Source organism: Eleginops maclovinus, chromosome 6 (assembly GCF_036324505.1).
Source record: "Eleginops maclovinus isolate JMC-PN-2008 ecotype Puerto Natales chromosome 6, JC_Emac_rtc_rv5, whole genome shotgun sequence".
NCBI classification, from domain to species: Eukaryota; Metazoa; Chordata; class Actinopteri; order Perciformes; family Eleginopidae; genus Eleginops; species Eleginops maclovinus.
Window position 1 is genome coordinate 291,037 of NC_086354.1, and position 25,393 is coordinate 316,429.

The window sequence follows — 25,393 nt, forward strand, 5'->3', positions numbered from 1 at the left end:
TACAAGACCTGAGTACTTCTACTTTTACTCAAGTACTAGATCTGAGTACTTCTACTTTTACTCAAGTACAAGACCTGAGTACTTCTACTTTTACTCAAGTACAAGACCTGAGTACTTCTACTTTTACTCAAGTACAAGATCTGAGTACTTCTACTTTACTCAAGTACAAGATCTGAGTACTTCTAATTTTACTCAAGTACAAGATCTGAGTACTTCTACTTTTACTCAAGTACAAGATCTGAGTACTTCTACTGAAAAATGCCATATAATCCTCTCATATTGTTATTATCTGACTGTATTTGTGGAATAGTGAGGGATCCTCTGGTTAATGTGCTTTTGAACATGACATCAACAAACTGTTTCTAAAAACGTCCTCTGTGACGTGACTGTGAGGCGTCTTTACACAGCTTTGTTGGATAGTTCATTGTGATTGGTCAATTCTACAGGCTGTTATTTCTTTACAGTAGGCCACTGCTATAATTAACAGACTCTCACTATGGAAACGTTTGCGATCTCTAAACACAACAAGCAGAAACACTGAAATCTATTGGTTTTAAATCAATATTTTGAATCATATTCTAGTTGGGTTTTTTTGTAGCCGTGTAATAGGCTTTATAAAGGTGCAGTGAGCAGGTCATCACTGCCATATAAACCATATTAACCCCTTTCAGGTTGGGTCCCCCCTGCAAAAGAATGACCAGCTTGTGTACATTATCACTTACAGAAGTTTTATATCTTTATTGAATCATTTGTCCGTTCAACGTTAGCAGAAAGTCACAATGTAAACAGCGGATTAATCTAAATGAATTGAATCATCATTAAAAAAAAGCTTACTGAAGTATGTGGAATTATGTGTCTTTTTAAAATGTAATATAAATGTGTGACACTAAAAAGATGTGTAATGATCTCCTTTCTGCATTTGTTCACTTCATTAACCTCTGTACCATTAATAAGGGCGCTCCAACAGTCAGTCGTCATGGTAACGTGTGTCAGGCTGTATGGCTGCTGTTGGGACAGGGGCTGATGAGCGTCTCCACCTCAGTGATCTCAGTGACAAGGTCTCTGATCATCGCCACGCTGTCCAATGGCGGCTCAGCATCACTCTGACACTGCGCTCCCATTGGCTGAGGGCTTTGAAGAACCTCCTCCTGTTTTTCTTTCACTCCTTTTTCTGCATGCTCTCCTTTCTCCTCGTCCTCTTTTCTTTCCTCCCTCTCACTATCTTCATCACCCACCCTCTCCTCCCCTGCTGCCTGCCATGTGGCGCACTCTGCTGGCGGCTCAGAGGACTCTCCCCCTACATCCACAGTCTCACCCCCTGATCTGGCTTCACCTTCAACTCTTTCCTCCTCCTTCTCCTCTTCTTCCCCACCTCCTGCTTCAGTCTCCTCTTTCCCGTCTTGGATTCTCTTCTCGTCTCCCCCTCTCCCCCTCTCCACCTCCCAGCTGTCCTTCACTCCTCCCGTCAGGTACACAGCTCTGTCGGTATGAGAGAGCGTCTGTGGTGCAGAAATGCAACCAATCGCCTCGCTCAGTGACCCAAGGCGGATTTTCATTGGACAATCTAAACAAGGTGCAGATGGAGGGTGTGGATCCTGGGTGGGGGGGCCTTCTGTTTCTCCATCTGAGGTTGTGAGGCCAGGGCGAGGAGGCGCTGCAGATTGATCAGCTGGAACATATGTGGACTGCAGCGAGGACAGAGTGGACATTGGGGGGTCTGCACACTCTGGGGTGGGGTCACTGGTATCTGCAGGTGCATCACGTGCCTCAACTTCCTGTGTGGGGGGGTCTTCTGTTTCTCCATCTGAGGTTGAAAGGTCAGGTGGAGGAGACTCTGCAGATTGATCACCTTCAGCAGCTGGAACATCTGAGGACAGAGTGGACAGTGAAGGGTCTGGACAGTCTGGACAGTCTGGGGTGTGGCCACTGTGCTCTACAGGTGCACTGACTTCCTGTGTTGGCGGGACTTCTGTTTTTCCATCTGCGGTTGAGAGGTCAGGTGGAGGAGGCGCTGCAGACTGAACACATTCGGCTGGAACATCTGAGGACTGCGGTGAGGACAGAGTGTACATTGGGGGGTCAGGACACTCTGGGGTGGGGTCACATGGATCTGTGCATGCAGCAGATCCAAATTCCCGTGTGACGGCTGCCTCAGGTGAGGTGAAGGTGGACACAGTTGTCTCTGAAGGTGCGTCAGGCTGGTCTCCTCCGGCTTCCTCCTTGGACTCGGACCCAGCGTTAGGATCCGGTTCACTCTGAGGGTGAACCTCAGCTGTCACTGTCTCCCCCCCTGCACTGGGTGCTGCTGAGGGGGGGTCTCGGGTGGGCGGGGCCGGGCTGCCTGGTGCAGAGTGAGGGGGCGTCTGACCCAGCAGACTGTACTGACTGATGGTCAGATCTGAAGTGTCCAACAGCAGTCGGCTCTTCTTCCCGACTGCTTCCTGCACCGCTGAGGAGAGGAGCACAGGGGCTGTTAGAGAGCCTTTCTGTGCGTGCAGGAGGTCAAATAATATGTGGTCTGTAGTTACAAATAAAACACTGAATAACATAATGTCCTGCAAGCAACTGGAAAATAAAATAGATATTCATTATTGCCTGGGGACAGTTCTGAAATATACTCCATACTGTAAAATGATCTGTGATCGGCACAGCTTATCTGCAGCAGATATAACAAACATACAGTATATACTCATTTAATCACATTTCTGGTGATGGCAGTTAATGTAGGGGGACTCATTTAGTCGTTATCACCTTCTTTACTTTTTTTTTTTTTTGTCTCTTTCTTTGTACATATAATCAGTGCAAACTATTTCTTGATGCTTTTCCTTTCAATGGTAAATGTTAGCATATATGCACTTCTTTAAGATGTAAAACCTCGGTTATGCACTGTAGAAACTTAATCAAAAGACTTTTGATCTTAAAAATCAAACAGATATACAGATATGGGCAGTGTGTGTAGAAGACGCCAACGAGACACAGTTCAGTTCATTCAAATTACTGGATTATTATTAGCAATGCATTTATCTGTTCATCACAGCTAATACATATGGAGCTTTGCATTACTTTGTATACTGCTTCTGGATATTTCAGCCTTTTATTATAGGTTTATGTTTATTATTTATTAGTTAGAAACAATAATCTGGACCTGAAAAGTAACTAAAGCTGTCAAATAAATGGAGTGAAGTAAAAACTACAATATTGGCTTTTAAAATGTAGTACAATAGCATACAATGATAATACTCAGGTTACGTACAAGTACGCTCTGAGTTGTTCGTAAGAAAAAAAAGTACTCTCACAATCATGCATATGACAATAAAGCCTTGAACCTTTGAACTTCAAGATTTGCGTGCGTGTGTGCGTGCATGTGTTTACCTGTCTCTATCTGCTTACTGAGGATGTTTCTCAGTACGTCATCATAGACGTTCTGCACCAGGATGAAGCTGCTGTAGTCTGAGAAGATGAACTCCTCGAACTGCTGCAGCTCCTGCAAAGAACACACACACACACACACACACACACACACACACACACACACACACACACACACACACACACACACACACACACACACACACACACACACACACACACAGTTTAACACTGTAGAGCAGTGCAGTGAGTATGAATGTTATGGTCACTGTGTGTGTGTGTGTGTGTGTGTGTGTGTGTGTGTGTGTGTGTGTGTGTGTGTGTGTGTGTGTGTGTGTGTGTGTGTGTGTGTGTGTGTGTGTGTGTGTGTGTGTGTGTGTGTGTGTGTGTGTGTGTGTGTGTGTGTGTGTGTGTGTGTGTGTGTGTGTGTGTGTGTGTGTGTGTGTGTGTGTGTGTGTGTGTGTGTGTGTGTGTGTGTGTGTGTGTGTGACGTACACTTTTCCACTTGCTGTCCATGTTCCTGCTGAGAGCGGGCAGGGTGATCTGCAGCAGAGCGTCCTGATACAGCCTCCTCTGAACCACTCGGCTGTCATAGTCCAGCTGCTGCTCACACACACACACACACACACACACACACACATGCGCTTTGAGTAACAGAATATTCAATTGTCAACCAATAGTGTCAGACAGTATAAGTCTGCACAGCCTCAGATGGAGTCTCTGGAGCTTTATTCTCCCTGAATAATGTTTAAATGTAACCTGTTTTGCTAACTGATATACAACATATCATTTTTGGAAAAAAAATGTGCAAATAAACTGAATTATACAGCATAAAAAGAGACCCTAAATATACAGAAACACACAAGTAAAAGTGCCAAACTTTATTTAAGGAATAATGTTGGGGCGCCAGCAGTGGCGGCTGGTGAAAAAAAATCTTGGTGGGGCTAGTGTGCCAACAGGTTTCCCTGCCTAATTTAGCATAAGCATTCAAATGAACAGTCGGAAAATGACTACAGTTCCACAATAATAATTTAATTTCACAGTTTCCAGCTTCACAGAAAAAGTAACAATGTACAGCTATATTAGACTTTATGCTATCAAATACTATACAATACAATCAAGGGATAAATGAACAACAAGGGTATGATTTCAGCTGAATCTATACAAATCAACAGTGAGTGAGTGAATGAGTGAGTGTGGGTTGAGAAGAGAGAATGAAACAGAACTTTCCTATTCAAATGTAACATATACAAAGAATTTAGAACCAAGTTATTTTCAAAATTTTTTACATAAACAGATTATTTTAATACCCTCTCTCAAGGAAAAATGCATTTACTTGGAGAAAACAGCATCAGTGCCATACAGTTGTCATTGCATGTCACAGCCTGAGAGAAACAACAAAGCATTCTCCACAACTATATTATAATTACATACTATAATATTATTACATATTACATCGCCATCATCTCTCTTCGTCGTCGCGCGTATTTTTTCCCCACGTAGCGTAGGACAGAGTCTGGGAGTCGCACTACGAAAAAAAACTATCGCTGGCTCCTTATGTAGCTACAGCAATCCTAAACCTTCACACATTTTACGTAGCAGTTGGGGCTAAATTTCCAGCGCCCCACTGGCGTTAAATTTGGCGACGTTGATAGGCCAATTATTCATAATTTCTCCCTAGCAACCATAACCGGATTGGCTGTTTAGCTGCCGGTCAGGGGCACTTTGCCGATCGCCCCATGAGAGAATGATACACTGTCTGTCAGTGGAAATTCACTGTTTAATGAGTGTTAGTTGGTGGAAATGTTGTTTAAATGATTTAAATTGCATGTAGGCACACACACTATTAAGTAAAACTGACATTGATTTAAAAAAAAATATGCAAAAAATATTTGTTCCCCTCAACAGCTGGTGGGGCAGAGCCCCAGCGCCCCCTATGGGCCAGCCGCCTCTGGGCGCCAGGTGTTTAGAGACTTACGATATCACAAATGAACCCCCCCTTATTCTGCAACGGCAGGAAAAAGGGAGGGCAGCATATTGTCTTCATCAGTGTAAAAATAACAGTCTTTAAATAAAGTTGTTTCTCTTTAATATTAGTGCACCAGGACACTTTGGACCTACTTTTTGAAACCTGTCCTGAAACAATGTTTACTCTCAATTCCATACATTATATAATGTTCAATATCTGAAACAACATCTGTTTTTGCTTATTCATAAAAGTATGAATTATTTCGTCACAAACTGACTGGAGGGTTTCTTATGCTGAAAAACACAATTATTTTAATATTTCATGTGGCTGTGTTTACCTTCAGGACTCGTTCTTTAGCTCGCTCCATCTTGAAGGGAATCAGAGAAGGCTGCAGTCGGGCTGAAGACTGCAGGAAGAGATCCAGCGTGTGCACAGCGCTGTCCAACAGCTGCCACACACACACACACACACACACACACACACACACACACACACACACACACACACACACACACACACACACACACACACACACACACACACACACACACACACACACACACAGTGAGGTTTTAAAGGGTCTTGGCTGTATTTTAAACCCCGGCTGAAGCCTCTCCCTGAACTCTGCTCCTTACCTTCTCCATCTGCAGGTGAGCACAGTGGACCAGCCTCTGGATGCTGCTCAGCCCAAAGCGCTGCTTCACATCTTGAAGCTTCTCCATCAGGTTCTCCACCTGCCTGTAGCTCTGATCCAGACTGATGGAGCGCAGTGGAGACAAGTCCTGTACAAACAAGCAAAAAATACAGTCAGGAACTCAAACCACATATTAAATATCATACAAGGAGTGCCTCAAACAGTGAGACCTTCCGTCAGTTAGAGCTGCAGGGTGAGGCTCTGATACCTGCATGAGAGACAGCAGGTGTGACCCAAAGAGACATTCATTTAAGCACATTGGGAAATTCGAGCCAAAATGTATTCTTAGACTCTCACTTAGAATACAGATATGCACACTCACCTTCTTTGTCTCCTCTGTCCCTCCATTAGTGTGTGTGAAGGCTGAGTCCATCTGTGTGTGAAGTGTGTTCTGCATCCCCTGAATCCCTGCACTGATGTGCTCTGTGAGCGCTTCAAGGATGGAGGACATGTAGGGCGACACACACTCACCACACACTTTCTCTGCTTCTGCACATATACATGCTGGAATACACACACACACACACACACACACACACACACACACACACACACACACACACACACACACACACATTGGACACAATATTTACAGACTGATTTGTATTTTTACATTATCATAGCACCAGATGCAGTAGAGGGGACTTATTGCAGAAGTCTGTCTGTATTTAGTTTTTTCCTTCTTTATCTATACTGGAGGATTGTTGGCCTCTCCAGAGTGTTCTGTGTGTGTTCACGCTGTCGGGTTGCACTACCTTTGACCTTCTCCTCCAGGAAGCAGTGAGAGGACATGATCTGGTCCAGGTTGGATCTGATCAGCGCCTGATTTGCTGACGCTGTCTGCCGACACTCAGCCCTCAGAGCCTCCAGACTGACAGAGAGTTGCTCCAGCACCAGAGAGTAGCTAGCCTGTACCGTCTACACACACACACACACACACACACACACACACACACACACACACACACACACACACACACACACACACACACACACACACACACACACACACACACACACACACACACATACACACACACACACACACACACACACACACACATACACACACACACACATATTAATGATCAATGAAAAGTCAATATCTAAATTCTGACCAGGGATGCAGGATTCTGAGGATAGTAAGATTATAATCTGAAGTTGGAAGAAATAAATGTAAATATTTCAAATATTAACACTGCTCTGAAAGCAGTCATTGCTTTTTGTTGCCACTGGGGGGGGGCAACATAACAAGCTGTTTTATATATTTCCATCTAAAGGTGATTTGTGTGTCAGTCCTATTTGAGGTGGAAGAAGTACTCAAATACTTGACTGAGTAAAATTAGAAATACTTTGGTCTTAAAATACTCCATTACAGGTAGAAGTCTTAATTGCTAGATGTTATTTAAGTAGAAATACAGAGGTATTATCAGCTATTTGTACTCACAGTATAAGAATTAAAGGTATTCAATATGCATAATGGCGCTTTATATTATATTACTGTTTTTATCAGGGTACTTTAATTTTGTGGTTTGTCAATGAGAAGCCAATTTTAGATACTTACAATTTAAATACTGGTTTGTATTTTTGTATATTGGTAGTGCAGCACTGAATCATATCAAATAAGGAAATCTGATGTTTTAATATGTCAAAAGTAAATAGTAACTATTGCGAGTGTAGTGGCATAAAGGTACAAGCTTTGCTTCCAAAATGTACAGGGTTAGAAGTATAAAGTAGGATAAAATGGAAATACATGTCAAAATAGTAATTCAGTATGGTACTTGAGTAAATGTACATAGTGACTTCCCACCTCTGTATTTGAACACCTAGCTGACACATTAGCATGTTTGACTCTTTTTTTCTCTCTCCAGAGACATCAATGATGAGGGGTGCTCTATTGTTCATTATCCCAGTAGACCTCATTAAATGCCCTTTTATTCACTTCTCATATAAACATACTGGGAAAAAAAGTTGAAATCTGTTTAAAGAAAAACATCTTTACTTTGGGCTGAGGTGGATTGATGGAAACAAAATGTGAAATATGGACCTGTATAAATAAGTTAATTACTTAAGCTTCCACTGAAAACAGGATATTTGTGTGGATCAATGAACAATCTTCTTTAGACACATCACATGAAACTAATTTGTGCTGAATTGGGATGGAAATGGATTACTGTTATCAGGTTTCCTTAACAGGGTGAGTAACTTCTACCCTACATTAATAAAGACAGTAAAATATGAAAGACAGTATATGTTTAACTCACTGCCAGCCACTGTCGAATCCTCTCAGCCTTCTTGCCCTTCAATCTGGACTGAAGCTGACTCTGTAGCCATGACAACACCTCCTCCATCACCTGTGAGGCCAGCACCTACACATGCAAACACAACATTTAATAACCAAATGTCCATCAACCAGGAACAAAAAACAAAATGAAATGAAATGTGTGTGTGTTGGCTGACTTGTTCCTCTGTTCCGAGCAGCATTTCCCAGGATTCATAGCATCCTTTGTCCTGTCGGTAGAGTCGGAGGGCTCGGACGAACGCCTGGCCCTCGTAGGATGACTCACACCAGGGGTCTGCAGGGAAGTCAGGTGGAGTTAGATTGAAACCATGTTCATCCTTTGTTCAAACCAAGTGTTGTGTCAGTATGCAAAGCCTGAGGTCTGATCCCTCTGCCACAGAGCTCCATTGTCCCCGAACTTCTAAAACTGAGCCTCCTGCTGTTGCACTGGGTGACTTTATTTCCACACACATTCACAGTTGGACTATTGTTTGATAAGAACTGCAGTGAACAGCTATTTTAGGAAAGTAATTATCAAATGATTTGAGTTCCTGATTCTGGTGCAGTCGCAGACCTATTTGAATGTCGTTCTCAACCTCTCCTTGCCTTCATTTCCTGTCATCTCTGCACTGTTGGCTGTAAAGTAACTGATTACATTTACTCAAGTACTGTACTTGAGTATTTCCATTTTATACTCCTTACTTACTTTTACTCCACAACAATTATTTATTACCTTTTAGTTAATTTTCAGATATGGCTTAATGATACAAAAATATATAATCACACTCACATGGGTATTTAGGTCCACCTGGAGTAAATTCAGCAGCTACCCTGCAGTATACAAAGCCATTCAAACTAGCTGCACCTTTACCAGCTCTGAGAACACTTTAATGATCAATCATTATAAAACATATCAGAGATATTATTCTGAAATGGACCAATCAAACAATGACTACTTTTACTGTCGCTACGTTAAGTACATTTAGATGAGAGTACTTTCTACTTTCACTGGAGGAACATTTAGAATACTTTTACTGTGACAGAGTATTCCTACACTCTGGTACTTTTACTTTACTCAAGTACAAAAAAGAATATAAGAAAGTTGAAGATAGTGATGTGAAACCTAACACTACTGGAATCAGTAAAAGTAGTCATTGTCTGATTGGTCCATTTCAGAATAATATCTCTGATATGTTTTATAATGATTGATCATTAAAGTGTTCTCAGAGCTGGTAAAGGTGCAGCTAGTTTGAATGGCTTGGTAGAACTAAAGTCTGATTTAAGGGTTGAATTAATTTGAGGAACAGAAAGCTGCATGCTGAGGACAATTCCTTTGTCATCAACACCTTCAGAATGAATCACACCCATGCAGCTAAAAGTAAGTCAGGGAGCATGAAATCATAACCGAAATGACGTCACACACACCCATTTATTCTTCAGTAAAGAAGCGGGACTGATTTCCTCATGTGTTGGTCTGTGCAGCTTTAAAAAAATGCATGTACTTGTGTAATATTGGAAGAAAAACAGTGAGGTTGATTTTTTTGGTAGAGTTCCCATTTACTTTCAGTTATATCTGTTCACATAAAACTGGTCAACACTGGTTTCAAGTTATTTTGACACCAGACTCCAGCTAAGGCTTACACAGGCATGAAGCGGCTGAGTCGGCAGGTGCCTTGTTGGCGCATTGGTATTTTGAGGCAGCAGAGAGAACAGAAACCTGGTCTAAAGTCCTCGTATTTAAAGTGTGCATTATTCAGATAGTTAGAACGCCTACATCAGTATGCAGGTTACATCACATGCACCTTCATTGAGAATAAATGGCACATAACACGCTGATTGGTTTCATTCATGAAGGCATAAAACCCAGCCCTGACTTACTTTAGGAATACAAGCACTTTGCCCTTTGTGGTTTACTTTTCTTCCAGATTATTGACAGTTTAAATCTGAAGAGTGGAGTTGGAAAGGCATAATATATCTTATGGGTTATATTACCCTATATTCATTTAAGATCATGTTTTAGCGTCCAAAGTAAACCGGTCCCAGCCGGCCGGCTGCGTGTTGTTTCCTGTTGCTGCTCAGTATCTTAGTGGCTGTGCAGATATGTCATGCTGTGTTTTGCAATAATGTTAAGGGGCTCTTCATGCTTAACCACAAAGGAAGTGAACAGCATTAATATTTGTATCTGTAGCCAGGGCAACTGCCACCACATTAGTGACACATTCAAGAAGAGCCAATCAGCAGGGGCAATTGGTAGGTTTAATATTTTTAAAACTCTACGTTACAGAGGGGTCGAAGTTTTTTTAGAACCTTCACACTACTTCATTATTTGGATGGTGGGTATGACTCATGTACCCCTTTGGCAGTTAAAAATACTCTACAGGACCTTTTTTAACCGGAAATCATTCAAGGCATGTTGTGTTGCATCATCAGCAAACTTCAAAAAACACATTTCACCAGTAATAATAAAAACTGCCCTTTTTCCAAATGTGGACAACAGTAACCAGGACTTGATTTGCCAATTTAATCATCAAATATGTTGTTTCTTATTTTGTTGTGTGATAAAACCATTTAAATGTTCATCTGTAGCCTAACATTCTAAAATGTGGTATAATATTAACAAAAGAGGATGAAAGAATCAGTGATCTAAATAAATCAAAATATCTAAGTTTGATGATGCAAGCTAACATTAGCTGCCTTACGCTACTGCCATTCCAGACCAAGACAGACAATTAAAGCAACACAGCTAAGTGTTTCATTGAATAAAGGTTATTATATTAATAATGACTTGAAATGATCATATGTCCGGAAGTTTTAATCATTCTTGGAAAGTTACATGGTCTGTCAGATTGGTATCATCTCATGTCATTCTCGGGAAGAAATGAAATGATTGCATTTCAGAAACTACGAAAGCGAAATAGGGGTTATATTTTGTGTCCAGATGAGAATTCCTCATTTTCAGTTACGTTTCTAAGTTTTGGGCAATGCTGTGCAGCACGTCCCTTAACAATCTTTCATTTAATTTGTTCTCTTTAATATCTTAATATACTTCATATTACAAACATGGGAACAGCGCTAAGTTATAAACACACACACTGACGCGGTCATTTGCTACATCGGCAAATGCATCGATGACGTCGTGCCGCGGATTACTGTACGGACATTCCCAAATGAGAAGCCCTGGATAAACGGCGAGGTCCGAGCTAAACTTAAAGCACGGGCCATCGCGCACAGCGGCGGTGATTTGGATGAGTACAGGAATTCCAGGTATGCACTCCGGAGAGCTATTAGCAGTGCGAAAAGACAATACAGGGACAAGGTGGAGTCGAACTACAAGGGCTCCAACGCCAGAAATATGTGGGCTGGACTAAAAACAATAACGGACTACAAAAGGACAACAAGTGGTGTTGAGGAAGTGTCTGCATCTCTCCCAGATGAACTGAACACATTTTATGCACGCTTTGAGAAGCCCCCGGCTGTGGAGGCACAAAAGGCCCAGGATCCCTGCTCACTGGTTTTAACCAGTGCAGATGTGTGTAGATCTCTGAAAAGGATCAACGCACACAGGGCTCCTGGACCTGATGGCATCCCTGGCCGTGCTCTCAAGGTGTGTGCAGTTCAGCTGGCAGATGTGTTCACAGACATTTTCAATAGGTCACTGCTCCAGTCTGTAGTCCCCACATGTTTTAAAGAGTCCATCATTGTCCCTGTCCCCAAAAAGACAAAACCCATCTGCCTCAATGACTACCGCCCAGTTGCACTCACCTCCATCATCATGAAGTGCTTTGAGCGGTTAGTCAAAACTTTTATCACCTCCTCCCTCCCTGACTCACTGGACCCCCTGCAGTTTGCATACAGGGCAAACAGGTCCACGGATGATGCCATCTCCCTCACCCTCCACACTGCCCTCTCCCACCTGGACCAGAGGAACACTTATGTAGATGGCCACTAGCAGTGTCTATTATGCTTATCCTGTTATTATATTTTATCCTTTATTCTGAGTTACTTTTTATCTCATGTGACTTTTATTTTGACATCATGCTATCTGCACGGTGAACCAATCCTTCCAGAACGTGCACGCTCGCTGAAGGTATAACACAAGAAGGCACGTTACAAGACAATGCATGTCTAGAGTCAGAGATCTCAAAATAGTATTATAACTTTAAATTAACGTGTTCTCTAAAGCGTTCCTTGAAGTGTTATATTACGTTGCAGCATTCCTGGTCAAACCCGTTTGAATGAGTGCTCTATTTGCTTGGCAGTAGCAGTTTAAAAAATAACGTATGAAGTTGCTAGCTAGCTCTCCAACGTTAAGTTAATGGCGGCAGTCTTCCCTGGATCACCACTCTTTAGCACCCCTCGATATGCGGAGCGAGGTATGTGTTTCATTGTAATGTACTGTCTATTTCATATGTATTCATTTCTTACGTTTGTGTAAATGATGTAATGTAAATAGTAATGTGATTCATTTCATGATAATGTCGTTATCTATTTGATGCTAGCTTGCTTAAGTGCATTTGTCAAGGCATTATTTGTATCTAGCTAAATTGCCTTTGTCATTTTCCTTTTAAGTTTTCACGGTGTTTTGTGCAATGCACACTCGTCTGAATAAAGTACACCCGTAAGGAAACACTCCAAGCCTGTTTATTCAAGTTGAGGGGCCGCTACAGTGAAAACTCGACTGCTCGACGTGGAGTGAAACTCAACTCGACGTGAGAAGGACCTGCCATCCGCCATTCTAAGACTGCTATCTACTGTTCCAACGCCCTCACTTCAAATGGAATCCAGGCAAGACCGGTCCATTTCGTTTATGTTGATTGCTGCATAAAATCACAGGGACTTTTCGATTGTGAACAGTGATATTTATGTAGGTCTAATGGACTGAAATCACCTTTATAAACAATATACTGTAGCCTACATGGTTGATGCTCTGATTTAATCATAGGCATATATGAAAGGTGAATTTAAGGATACAGAAGGGTAAATTAATTTAACAAAAAAAAATTGAACAAACTGAACCTGTTAAATGTAAATTCATTCATGGGTAAATCTGTATGTTAGCAGTCATTGCTAAGCTGTTTGTGTGTTAGCCTACATTTTGTTGATGCTACTCGTCCAGTGCATGTTTGATATTAAGTATTTGCAGAGAAGTATTGAGCTATATTTCAGTCATTAAACTATAGTTCACTACTTCAATATAACCAAACAGCTACACAACTTTAACAAAATGTCACTTGATAGGGAAGAAGTAACTAACACACATGACCCACCCATGACCGATAACCCACAGCCAGTCAGATCTAGTTCACGTGAAAGAGCATTTACAGAAAAGGGATTAGAGATGCACAAACAGGAAGCCATTAAACATAAGAGAGAATTCATGAGAGCTTATTGCTCCTGGAAAGAGGTGGCAGGAAAGGTTAGGACAACGCTAAAATCATTCTGTTCTCAAGATGAACTAAATAAAATCAGAGAAGAAATCCAAAGGCAACACAATGCAGTAAGTGAATGTTATGAGCCCATTCAACGCAACCACAATGCCACTCCAGACATTGTACCAAAAATAGATGCTTGTATAGCACTCACTGCAGAGATCAGCGAAATAATAGAGAAGCGGCTAGAAACTGTTGAAGAGGTCTTCAATCCAGAACTTGAGAAAGTACGAATGAGGATGGCACTTAAGAAGGATGAGTATGGATCTATCTTCGGACACACAGAGACAGATACTGTACACTCTCTAGCAGAAAATTCAATCCACTCACAGGCCTCAAGCCAACATGTAGATGCAGAAGCAGAACTTGCAGCTCAACAGGAAAAGGTTAAAGCAGTGTATGTAATACAAGCTCAAGAAGAAGTTCTTAGCAAGTTAGAAGAAGAGAAGCAGCTAGTTCTTAAAAGGTTGGAAGAAGAAAAACAAATAGCTCTTAAAAAGATAGAGGCAAACATGCGTCAGGAAAAGAAAAGACTACAGCAAATTCAAGCACAGTCAGAAGTAAGAATAGCAGAGGCGAGAGTAAACGCATACGAGAGCCTTGAACATGACTCCAGAAACTGGCTAAAAGAGACTGTTGATCTCACAGTTGAATACAAAGGCCAGCTTAATCCAAAGGCCAACGCATACCAGCCTCCACAAGCACACGCCAATGCGCTAGCGCCTCCTGAGAAAGACCTTACCCAAGCACTCATTAACTCACTCAGTATGAATCGCCTGCCTGCTCCTGAGCCACCAAAGTTCTCCGGTGAAGCCCTAAAGTATGTAGACTGGAAGATGTCCTTCATGGCCCTCATAGACCGCAAGCCTCTCCCAGCTCATGAAAAAATGTTCTATTTAAAAAACTATCTGAGTGGAGAAGCACTTAAAGCTGTAGAGGGATTCTTCTATAGAAACTCAGAAGAAGCATATCAGGGTGCCTTAAAGGTCCTGGAAGAAAGGTACGGAAACCACTTCATTGTGCAAAAGGCCTTTAGAGACAAGCTCATGAAATGGCCCAAGGTTGGTAACAGTGATCCTGCTGCACTTCGAGAGTTTTCTGATTTCCTGCAGGCATGCGTTGAAGCGATGCCTCATGTGAAAGGATTGGCCATCTTGGACGATTGTGAAGAGAACCACAAGCTGCTGAAGAAATTACCAGACTGGATCACACGAAGATGGAGCAGAGTCGTCACAGAAAGGTTGGACGAATCTGGGGACTACCCGAGCTTTTCCTGTTTCACAAGGTTCATCCAAAAGGAGGCCCGGATAGCCTGTAACCCTGTCGCCTCTCCACTTCTGATCAAGGACACAGATGACAGGCAGCCCAAGAGAGCTAGAGCACTTCACACAAACACTAAAGGGAACAATCCCTGGGAGAAGGTCGAGAAAGTGTTCAGCACCAAGTCAAGGCCACCTTGTCCTATCTGTAAAGAAGAGACGCACGGCGTCGTAAAGTGTCCTACCTTTGCAGCTAAATCTCTGGAAGATAAGAAGGCCTTCATACGGGAAAACAATTTGTGCTACGGATGTTTGAGAAAAGGACATAACAGTAAAGATTGCAAAACACGACACACTTGTGGCACATGCAGCAGACGTCACCCCACCTGCCTACATGAAGAGAGAGAGAAACGATATGTGGAAGCAAAAGAGAAACAGTCCACTTCTACAGACAAAGGCCAGGAGGAGATCAAGGTGACGTCCCATGCAGTGACGCAGCGTGTCTTTGCTACATCAAGCATCGTCCCTGTTTTCATGTCATCTGCAAATGAACCACAGAAAGAAGTTATAACGTACGCTCTTCTGGATACGCAGAGTGATTCGACATTCGTCTTGGAAGACCTACTCGAAGAGCTGAATGTGGAGACTAAACCAGTACAGCTCAAACTGAGCACCATGACAGCTGTTGACACACCCATAGCAAGTAGAAGTGTCTACGGTCTACAAGTTCGAGGACTACAGTCTGAAAAACAGATTCAGCTACGCCAAGCTTACACTCGTGGCTTCATCCCGGTCGATAAGTCCTACATTCCGACTTCCAAAACAGCGCTGCTTTGGCCTCATCTAAAGCATCTAGCAAACAAACTTCCGCTGCTGAAGGACTGTGAGGTGGGACTGTTAATTGGAAGTGATTGCCCGTTCGCGTTAGCCCCCCTGGAAGTCATCACAGGAGGCGAAAATGATCCATTCGCCCAGAGAACGGAACTCGGCTGGAGCATCGTAGGCTCATCCAATCCACATCTGGATCGGCAGGGAAACCAGAGGTTCGTCCATCGAGTGACGGTGAAGGAAATACCAGCGCCATCAACCACTGACGTGCTGAAGGCCTTGGAATCAGACTTCAATGAAAGGAAGTATGCAGACAAAGACAAGTATGTGTCACAAGATGACATTCACTTCATTCAGTTCCTGAGTGACAACATAACTCAAAGGAAAGATGGACACTATGAAATGCCCCTCCCTTTCAAGAGCACAGAGCCTCCTCTGCTACCAGATAATAAGAAGCTGGCTACAGTTCGACTGCAGCACCTAAAGAAAAGACTGAAAATTAACCAGCGGTATAAAGAACAGTACAAGGCCTTCATGGCAGATATGATAAAGAAAGGCAACGCAGAGCCAGCCTCTCCTGCAACAGGACAGCAGACTACGTGGTACATACCACACCATGGGGTGTTCCACCCCAAGAAGCCAGAGAAGCTAAGGGTCGTCTTCGACTGTTCAGCAAAGTTCCGTGGTGTCTCACTAAATGATACACTGTTAACAGGTCCTGACCTGATCAACTCTCTCCTTGGAGTGCTCTGTCGTTTCAGGAAAGAGGCTGTAGCCATCATATGCGACATCGAGAAAATGTTCCACCAGTTTTACGTTTCTCCTGAACTACGGAACTACTTACGGTTTCTCTGGTGGGAGGATGGAGACCTCGAAGCAGAGCCTCAAGAGTATCAAATGGCTGTCCACCTATTTGGCGCCGCTTCGTCACCTGGATGTGCCAACTTCGGTTTGAAGTACTTGGCACGCCAACACAAGGAAGAGTACCCATCAGCATCAGCCTTTGTTGAAAAGAACTTCTACGTCGATGATGGGCTCATCAGCGTCCCCTCCGTAGAGGAAGCAAAGAAGTTGATCGCTGAAGCACGAGAGTTGTGCAAGAGAGGAGGCCTACGTCTACACAAGTTCAACTCAAATGAAAGGTCAGTCCTGGACTCTGTGGACCCAACTGAGAGAGCAGTCACATCTGAACCACTCAATCTGGACCTAACTGCAGCTCCAGCAGAACGTGCTCTCGGTATCCAGTGGTCCCTTGAACATGACACTTTCAGCTTCAATGTGAACCCACAGACCAGGCCCTCCACACGTCGCGGCATCCTATCCGTCATTGCTTCTTTGTACGATCCAGTTGGATTCGTGGCTCCGTTTATCCTAACCGGAAAGTGCATCCTCCAGGAGCTGTGCCGTCGAGGCATTGAATGGGATGACCCACTTCCCGAAGACTTAAGTCCACGGTGGGAGAGATGGAAGAGTGACCTACAAAGGCTGAAGGAAGTCTCAATACCGAGATGCTACCAACCACAAGGCTTCCACAAAACTGTCATGAGAGAACTACACCACTTCTCAGATGCCAGCAATGTAGGATATGGCTCGTGTTCCTATCTGAGAAGCAAGAATGAAGATGGTGAAGTTCACTGCAGCCTCGTGATGGCAAAGGCTAGAGTTGCACCTACAAAACTCACAAGCATTCCAAGATTGGAACTTTCAGCAGCAGTGGTCGCTGTAAGATCGAGTGTCATGCTGAGAAACGAACTTGAAATGCCGATCCATGCTGAATTTTTCTGGACCGACTCCCAAGTTGTCCTGGCTTATATCAACAATGAAGCAAGAAGGTTTCATGTCTTCGTTGCCAATCGTGTGCAAATGATCAGAGAACACACCAGCCCCAGCCAGTGGCACTACATAGATACAACAGAAAACCCGGCTGACCATGCGTCGAGAGGGCTCAATGCAGTAGACATCTCATCAACAAACTGGCTACCGGGACCCAAGTTCCTGCGGGAACAGGAAATACATCCAGAGTCTCACCTCACTCCAGAGTTGCTTGTTGGTGATCCTGAGGTCAGGCAAATACAGGCGTTTGCAACCAAAGTTGAACCGTCCAAGTCAGACATTCTTACCCGTCTAAATAGATTCTCCTCCTGGTCAAAACTCCTGAAGGTCATTGCAAGAATCAAGAGGCTGAATTCAAAGCAAACCCATCCTGGCAAACCTGTGAGTGTGGAAGAACGCGAGAGAGCTGCCGAATCAGTGATGAGGCTTGCACAAGAAGAAGCATTCTCCCAAGAGATGAAGATACTTCAAAGGGGAGAAAGTCTTCAAAACTCCAGCCCTCTGTTTCGCTTGGATCCCATCTTAGAAGGAGGAGCACTTCGTGTCGGTGGTAGACTAGATCAGTCATCCTTAAGCCTAGAAGTCAAACACCCTTTGATTCTACCCAAAGAAGGACATATTACCAAGCTGATCTTGACCCACTGCCACGAGAAGATCTGTCACCAAGGACGGAACCAAACTCTAACAGAACTTCGAGCCAATGGGTTTTGGGTCATCGGTGGAAGTAAGTCAGTTGCTAAGCTGATACACAGATGTGTGAAGTGCAGAAGACTCCGACGGCCTGCAGAAGAACAACGCATGGCAGAGCTCCCTAAGGAGCGTGTAGAAGTCTCTGCTCCCTTTACATACTGCGGCATCGATTGCTTCGGCCCATTCATCACTAAGAAAGCCCGCAAAGAGCAAAAGCGCTATGGCTTAATCTTCACTTGCCTTGCCTCTCGATCTGTACACATTGAAATGCTTGAGGACTTATCCACAGATGCATTTATCAACACCTTAAGATGCTTCATCAGTCTCAGAGGAGCCGTTCGTCAACTGCATTGCGATCAAGGAACCAATTTTGTGGGAGCAAAAAATGAGTTCAAAGAAGCACTGAAGCAATGTGACACCAAAACAATCGAGAGCTTCCTCGCAGAAAGGCAATGTGAATTCATATTCAATGCTCCCTCAGCAAGTCACGCTGGCGGTGTCTGGGAGCGCCAGATTCGGACTGTCCGTAATGTCCTAAATGCCACACTCTGTCAGTACTCAGGCAGACTCGACGACTCTTCCCTTCGTACTTTGTTCTATGAAGCAATGGCTATTGTAAACAGCCGTCCGTTAACTGTAAACGGGGTGAATGATCCTACCTCACTTGAGCCATTAACTCCAAACCATCTCATACTGATGAAGTCAAAGATTGCCCTTCCACCACCTGGCAAATTTGAGAAGGAGGATGTCTATGCAGCTAAAAGGTGGCGAAGAGTCCAGTACCTCGTCGAACAATTCTGGGGCCGCTGGAAGAGAGAATATCTCATGAACATCTCCACGCGCCAAAAGTGGCACACGACTCGACGCAATCTTAAGGTAGATGACTTAGTCATTATAAAGGAAGACACCCCTAGAAATCAGTGGCACCTGGGACGAGTGGTTGAAACCACAAAGGAGAGTGATGGACTAGTGCGTCGCGTCAAAGTGTTAGTAGGAGAAAGAACGTCAGTGAAACAAGATCGGCCTACCAAACCTTTGATTATAGAAAGGCCCATTCAGAAACTAGTTCTCCTCCTCGAGAGTGAGTGATCAGTCCAGTTGTCTACACCTTATCCCTCTTATGACAGGCTACCCTCTCTTAGTTACTAATTAGTACTCACCTGCACATATCTAGAACACTGATACAGATATAGGACTCAAGTATGAGCCGTTCAGCCAGGTTGATCCTTGTCTTCACTTTTCATAACATGAGTGGTGGGAGTGTAGATGGCCACTAGCAGTGTCTATTATGCTTATCCTGTTATTATATTTTATCCTTTATTCTGAGTTACTTTTTATCTCATGTGACTTTTATTTTGACATCATGCTATCTGCACGGTGAACCAATCCTTCCAGAACGTGCACGCTCGCTGAAGGTATAACACAAGAAGGCACGTTACAAGACAATGCATGTCTAGAGTCAGAGATCTCAAAATAGTATTATAACTTTAAATTAACGTGTTCTCTAAAGCGTTCCTTGAAGTGTTATATTACGTTGCAGCATTCCTGGTCAAACCCGTTTGAATGAGTGCTCTATTTGCTTGGCAGTAGCAGTTTAAAAAATAACGTATGAAGTTGCTAGCTAGCTCTCCAACGTTAAGTTAATGGCGGCAGTCTTCCCTGGATCACCACTCTTTAGCACCCCTCGATATGCGGAGCGAGGTATGTGTTTCATTGTAATGTACTGTCTATTTCATATGTTTTAATTTCTTACGTTTGTGTAAATGATGTAATGTAAATAGTAATGTGATTCATTTCATGATAATGTCGTTATCTATTTGATGCTAGCTTGCTTAAGTGCATTTTCAAGGCATTATTTGTATCTAGCTAAATTGCCTTTGTCATTTTCCTTTTAAGTTTTCACGGTGTTTTGTGCAATGCACACTCGTCTGAATAAAGTACACCCGTAAGGAAACACTCCAAGCCTGTTTATTCAAGTTGAGGGGCCGCTACAACTTATGTGAAAATGCTGTCCATTGACAACAGTTCAGCATTCAACACCATTGTGCCCTCCAAGCTCATCATTAAGCTCAGGGACCTTGGGCTCAACAGCGCCCTCTGTGACTGGATCATGAGCTTCTCTTTTTGCACTATTTTATTTATCTTATTTGCACCATGTATGTTGAGTTGTTGGAGGAGCACGCGACATAAGATTTTCATTGCCAACATATACGCTGTATCTGCTGTGCATATGACAAATAAAACATTGAAACCTTGAAACCTTGAAGTGTAATAGCTGGCCATAGAGAGTGCATGTGAGTGGGGGGTTTACCAACGTTGCCGTGTCTGATGCAGGTCTTGATGGCAGAAAGGAAGTTATCACGTTCTTCTTCCTGTAGGAACAGGAAGCAGGTGTGCCCCATATAAGGCAGGTGCAGATACACTGCAAGCACATCTGGAGAGGATACCACCGAAGAAGAATCCTCCTTTACTCCTAAACACACACATGGACACACACACAACTGTTACAGGTGTGGAATGACCGTCTTTATTCTTTAGTTAGAGCTTTATTAATTACACCAAGCTTCATGTAGCCTAAGTTAACTCGGTGTGGTATCAGTAAACTTCACAGGCTTCCTGCTCAATTGACAGTGACTTCAGCAGTAACATAGATAAAGGCATCAGCTCCATTTCAGAAACTTTAAAGCTGTCTTAAGTCAAGGTAAAGCAGTGAAAGTATTCTAAAATAGAGCACACTTTTTTTACACAGCAGTAGCCTATGTTGCTTTAGCTTGCTAATGTTACCTAACCTAAATTACTGGCAAGATGGATGGCGGAACTAGCATTTGTTAAATACTGAGGTGTAGTATTATAAAGAAATAAGTTAGTATTGCCATTGAGTATTCCAGCACAGGTTCGCTCCAGGTGAGCTTTGGACTCCTCCTCTTTTGTGAACACACTGCCCCCTGCTGGCTGGAGAACCAACTTTGCTGCACATCCACGACTGAAGCTCTAAATGTGGGAACACAGACAACATGTCCAGCACAGGGATATATCCAAGTCAATTTTATGTATAATATGCCATATTTAGTTCGGTAAAATGTGCATGTGTTACCTCTGCATTTTCATGTATCTCCACTTTGTAGTCTCTTAGTACGATGAATCTCTCTCTGCATTTCTTCCCCTGCTCATACCAGCAGGAGAACTTCACGCTCGTTTGGTATAGCACATCTTTTGGAGGATACTGAGGCTATGGACACACACACACACACACACACACACACACACACACACACACACACACACACACACACACACACACACACACACACACACACACACACACACACACACACACACACACACACACACATAACCGTTAATGTCTAAAAAAAAAAGTGCACAGATTGTTGTTTGAAAGACTGATTGACAGGTGCAGCTCATACCCCCTGTGCTAGCAGTAGGCTCCTCCCCTCTTTCTTAGGCTCCACCTCCTGGTGTAAATGTACGGTGTAGGCTGCAGAATACTGCAGTCGGTAAAACACACTAAAGCTCTGGAACGTACTGTCCACAAGCCCTGGATACACACAAACACAGCTTTTTCAAAATGATGTCCATCCTGAAAATTGAATATAAGCCTGTTAATGTGCTGGAAGAAACTATTGGTATACAAACATTAGGTGGTAGATTTAGCTTCAATAACATAGCATGTTTCTGTCTCCTTTTGTATAGCCAGTCCTTCGTACTTATGTGTGTCCACTAAATAGCCAATGGCTGCACTGCTCTCAAACGGCTGTTAACGCTGATAAACCCCTGTTGACTGACGGCATTGATGGAGCAGTTACCATTTGATTCGCCCTTAAGTTCACACAGTCAGCTCTGTCAGCATGTTTGCAATGTTTTCGCTCTTAGCATTATTAGCTGCTAGCTGCCAACTCAGGTGTGAACATGATGAGAGCTGTGTGGAGTCAATCCCTCTGCTCTAATTTAAATGTAAATGTTGTTGGTTTTATTTGTTTTGTTTTATGACCTATATATATTATGTTGCATTGTTGGAGGAGCCTAGGACTTACGTTTTTCATATCTACACTGTAGCTACAGTGACAATAAAGGCTTTGAATCGTTGTGTTAATCTACACGCTCCACAACTTTACTCTTTTGGTTCAAGTGTTTAAGTGAACATTAGCTAATGCAGCTTTAAAGTGCCTCTGCTGAGGTTGTCGTATAGTTTAGTTGAGGAGGTTATGTATAACACAAAGCACGACCCTTGGTCCGAAACAACAAAAGTGGGAACCAAAAGACTGTAGGAAGACTTTTGTGGAGGAACCTATTCACTGACACAAAATATTTATTATTTATGGAGGCTTTAAATTAGTGATTCTGGTAAAAATGGATTGAAACAACGGACCATCCCTCTGCTGCTCTGCTCTGAGATCAGTTAGAAGTATGGAGGACAGTGAGAGATGTGGTGGGGCAGAGAGGAAGATAGCAGTTACCACACACACAGACACACAGACACACACACACAGACACACACACACACACACACACACACACAGACACACAGACACACAGACACACAGACACAGACACACACACACACACACACACACACACACACACACACACACACACACACACACACACACACACACACACACACACACACACACACACACATTAACAGAATGAACTCAGATCACAGAACAAAAAATAATGCTTAAGAATTTGAACAGTGTGTGAATCACTGCTTTAAAAATGTGTACAGCAGGTTTGCATGAGGGTTTTCAGATATAAAAAATCTGTTGACCAATAAAAAGACGGGATTAATGTACTTCCATCACTGGAGGCTCCTGATGAGTTGTCATAATCTGTTTTTTTCTAAATCATTTTAAGATTTGTTTACAGTGAATGTCCATCATACATAGTTTGAGTCACACTGTAGCCTGACTTTCATCTTACACACACACACACACACACACACACACACACACACACACACACACACACACACACACACACACACACACACACACACACACACACACACACACACACACACACAGATCAGACCGCCCATAATAATGTAATAGTTGGAAATGGCAGTAATTACATTGGAGGAGATTAGTGACTGACAGGATGTGACTGTGCTGATAACATGTATAGGAATGCAAACATACAGTAGACATGAGCAAAGCCACTCTCATAGCACATCATTTGTATGTAATCTATGTTTGTTTGAAAGTCAGATAATGTATAACATTTATACGAAAAGGAAAAAGTTGGTAAATGCGTCACATTTACGTGATGTCCCCGCTATGATTCTGGAGCTCGTTTGTCGCAAGTCACTGCCCTCCCTGTGTTTCCTGTCTTCCTCTTAGCTGAATGCTATCTAATAAAAAACAATGTCAATTGTTAATTGATGCCCCCTCATGCAAGTACATAACCTTACATTACAATGTAGTCCAATAAAAAACCACTAAACACTAAAATGATCATATATTTGAATATTCGGTGCTGCTGGATCACACAAGGTCAAAAAGTATTTTAAAAATCTTGGACATCCAGACAATAATGACTAAATACTGGACAAAACAACATATAAAAGACAGAAAATAGGATCTGCACCCTAGACAAATGTTTCCATTGCATTTATTTGAGAAAATTCATTTATTGATAATTTGCATTATCTGGAATGCAAATGCTCATTCTGTTTAAAATATCCCTTAAAACAACCTTTAATACCCTTCGAACAGCAGAGCAAATCATTCATATAGGGGCAGCATATACATGAGTGAATGAGATAATGATGCTGGATTTGAGGATAGACACTTTGTTGGAACTTGCCACTCCGATACCTCAGATATAGACTCCTGTAAGAACTGCTGCTGCTGCCCCAGTATTGCTTCTGCTGTGATAGTGACACCAACACTTTCGCTGCTTCTGTATTTTCTCTTTTACTTTATATTTTCTCTGTCCTTCTCTTTCATCTTCCCGGTTTATCAATTATACTCTGAACAAAAAGTAAGTGATCTCTCAGTTTTACCTTTGATGTTGCTGATTTTAGCCTCATCCAGCAAGCCAGAAGAAGATGCTCCCATAATGTATCAATTTAATTTCTTCTTGAATTAAAGGTTTTATTTGGTTATCTGGGTATGTATACACAAGAAACCTGTACGTAACACATGTCAGATAAATGAGCTGCTCTGATGTGTCAAGAGTTTTTGCTCAGCTCACTTCCTCTGTTTTCTGAGGGAGTGTGTGGTGAGCTGGGCGGTGCTGTTCAACATGAGAGGAAACCTGTCAGAGCACTCCTTTCACAACTGCAACACCACACACACTGTCACACACTCTCCTGCAACGCCACCTGCTGGTTGACTCTTTGTTGAAGCTCTGCGAAAGTGTAACTCTTACATATGACATTTTACATCACTTACATTCTTATTGATTGTAAGAGTGATTTACTGGCATAAACACACTGTTTTTATGCTGTTTTGTGTCTTCAAGTGACAGTTTATTACCTCAACATGTTATATGGGCTTTGAATAAAATTATTGCCAAGTTGTAACATTGTCATCCCCAAAAGAAGAATGTTGCTAAAACATATTACCCAGTCGTATTTTTAAATGTCGACTTAAAGGCTATCAATTATGCATTTTAGGGTTATCCCTTGCCTGTAATGTGTTATATGTTCATGTAATTGTAAATGGTCTGCCAAGGCTAAAATCCGTGTGTTCCCTCTAGAGGGAGTTTCTCTCCCACACAACCCCTCCATTGCACTCCTTAGTTTAACATAACGATATCACTGTCGATCACTATGAAACCCTAGCACTTGTATTGGCTAGCACTCAAACACAGACCTCTATAATCACAACAGAGCGGCCAGCTAACCAATCAGAGCAGACTGGGCTCTGGTTTCAGACAGAGGGTGAAAAGAGGTGCTGCAGCACAGGCAGTATGAGAAAAATAAAGAGCTTTTTGAACATTAAAGCATGGAGACATGTCCCAGTCGATACTGATATGTACCTGAAAATGAGTAGAATAGGGCCGAATAAGAGTAGG

General features: G+C 42.7%; 1 protein-coding gene across 2 annotated transcripts; it reads right to left on the reverse strand.

Annotated features, from left to right (window-relative positions):
* Positions 1 to 702: 702 nt before the first annotated feature.
* LOC134866504 (protein Niban 1-like) lies at positions 703 to 24,568 on the reverse strand. 2 transcript variants are annotated; one of them, XM_063886713.1, is made up of 14 exons: positions 24,378 to 24,568; positions 21,778 to 21,908; positions 21,447 to 21,581; positions 21,226 to 21,343; positions 20,664 to 20,825; positions 8,493 to 8,608; positions 8,297 to 8,401; positions 6,788 to 6,950; positions 6,355 to 6,536; positions 5,974 to 6,120; positions 5,676 to 5,786; positions 3,865 to 3,972; positions 3,373 to 3,484; positions 703 to 2,449 (listed from the first exon to the last, which is right to left on the reverse strand). In XM_063886713.1, the coding sequence occupies exons 1-14, from the start codon at positions 24,430 to 24,432 to the stop codon at positions 990 to 992; spliced, it is 3,105 nt and encodes a 1,034-aa protein (XP_063742783.1). In that variant the 5' UTR covers positions 24,433 to 24,568; the 3' UTR covers positions 703 to 989. The 2 variants fall into 2 exon arrangements, with proteins under 2 accessions (XP_063742783.1, XP_063742784.1); XM_063886714.1 differs by lacking the exon at positions 21,778 to 21,908 and having other exon boundaries at positions 24,378 to 24,565.
* Positions 24,569 to 25,393: the final 825 nt, after the last annotated feature.

Bases quoted from the DNA above. Each gene is read 5' to 3' on its own strand.
- LOC134866504 (XM_063886713.1), bottom strand. From the start codon at position 24,432: ATGGGAGCATCTTCTTCTGGCTTGCTGGATGAGGCTAAAATCAGCAAC. The intron at 21,909-24,377 runs GTAAAACTGAGA...GTGTGTATCCAG, and splicing joins TAAAATCAGCAACATCAAAG to GGCTTGTGGACAGTACGTTC. The intron at 6,121-6,354 runs GTGAGTGTGCAT...TTGTTTGTACAG, and splicing joins GGACAGAGGAGACAAAGAAG to GACTTGTCTCCACTGCGCTC.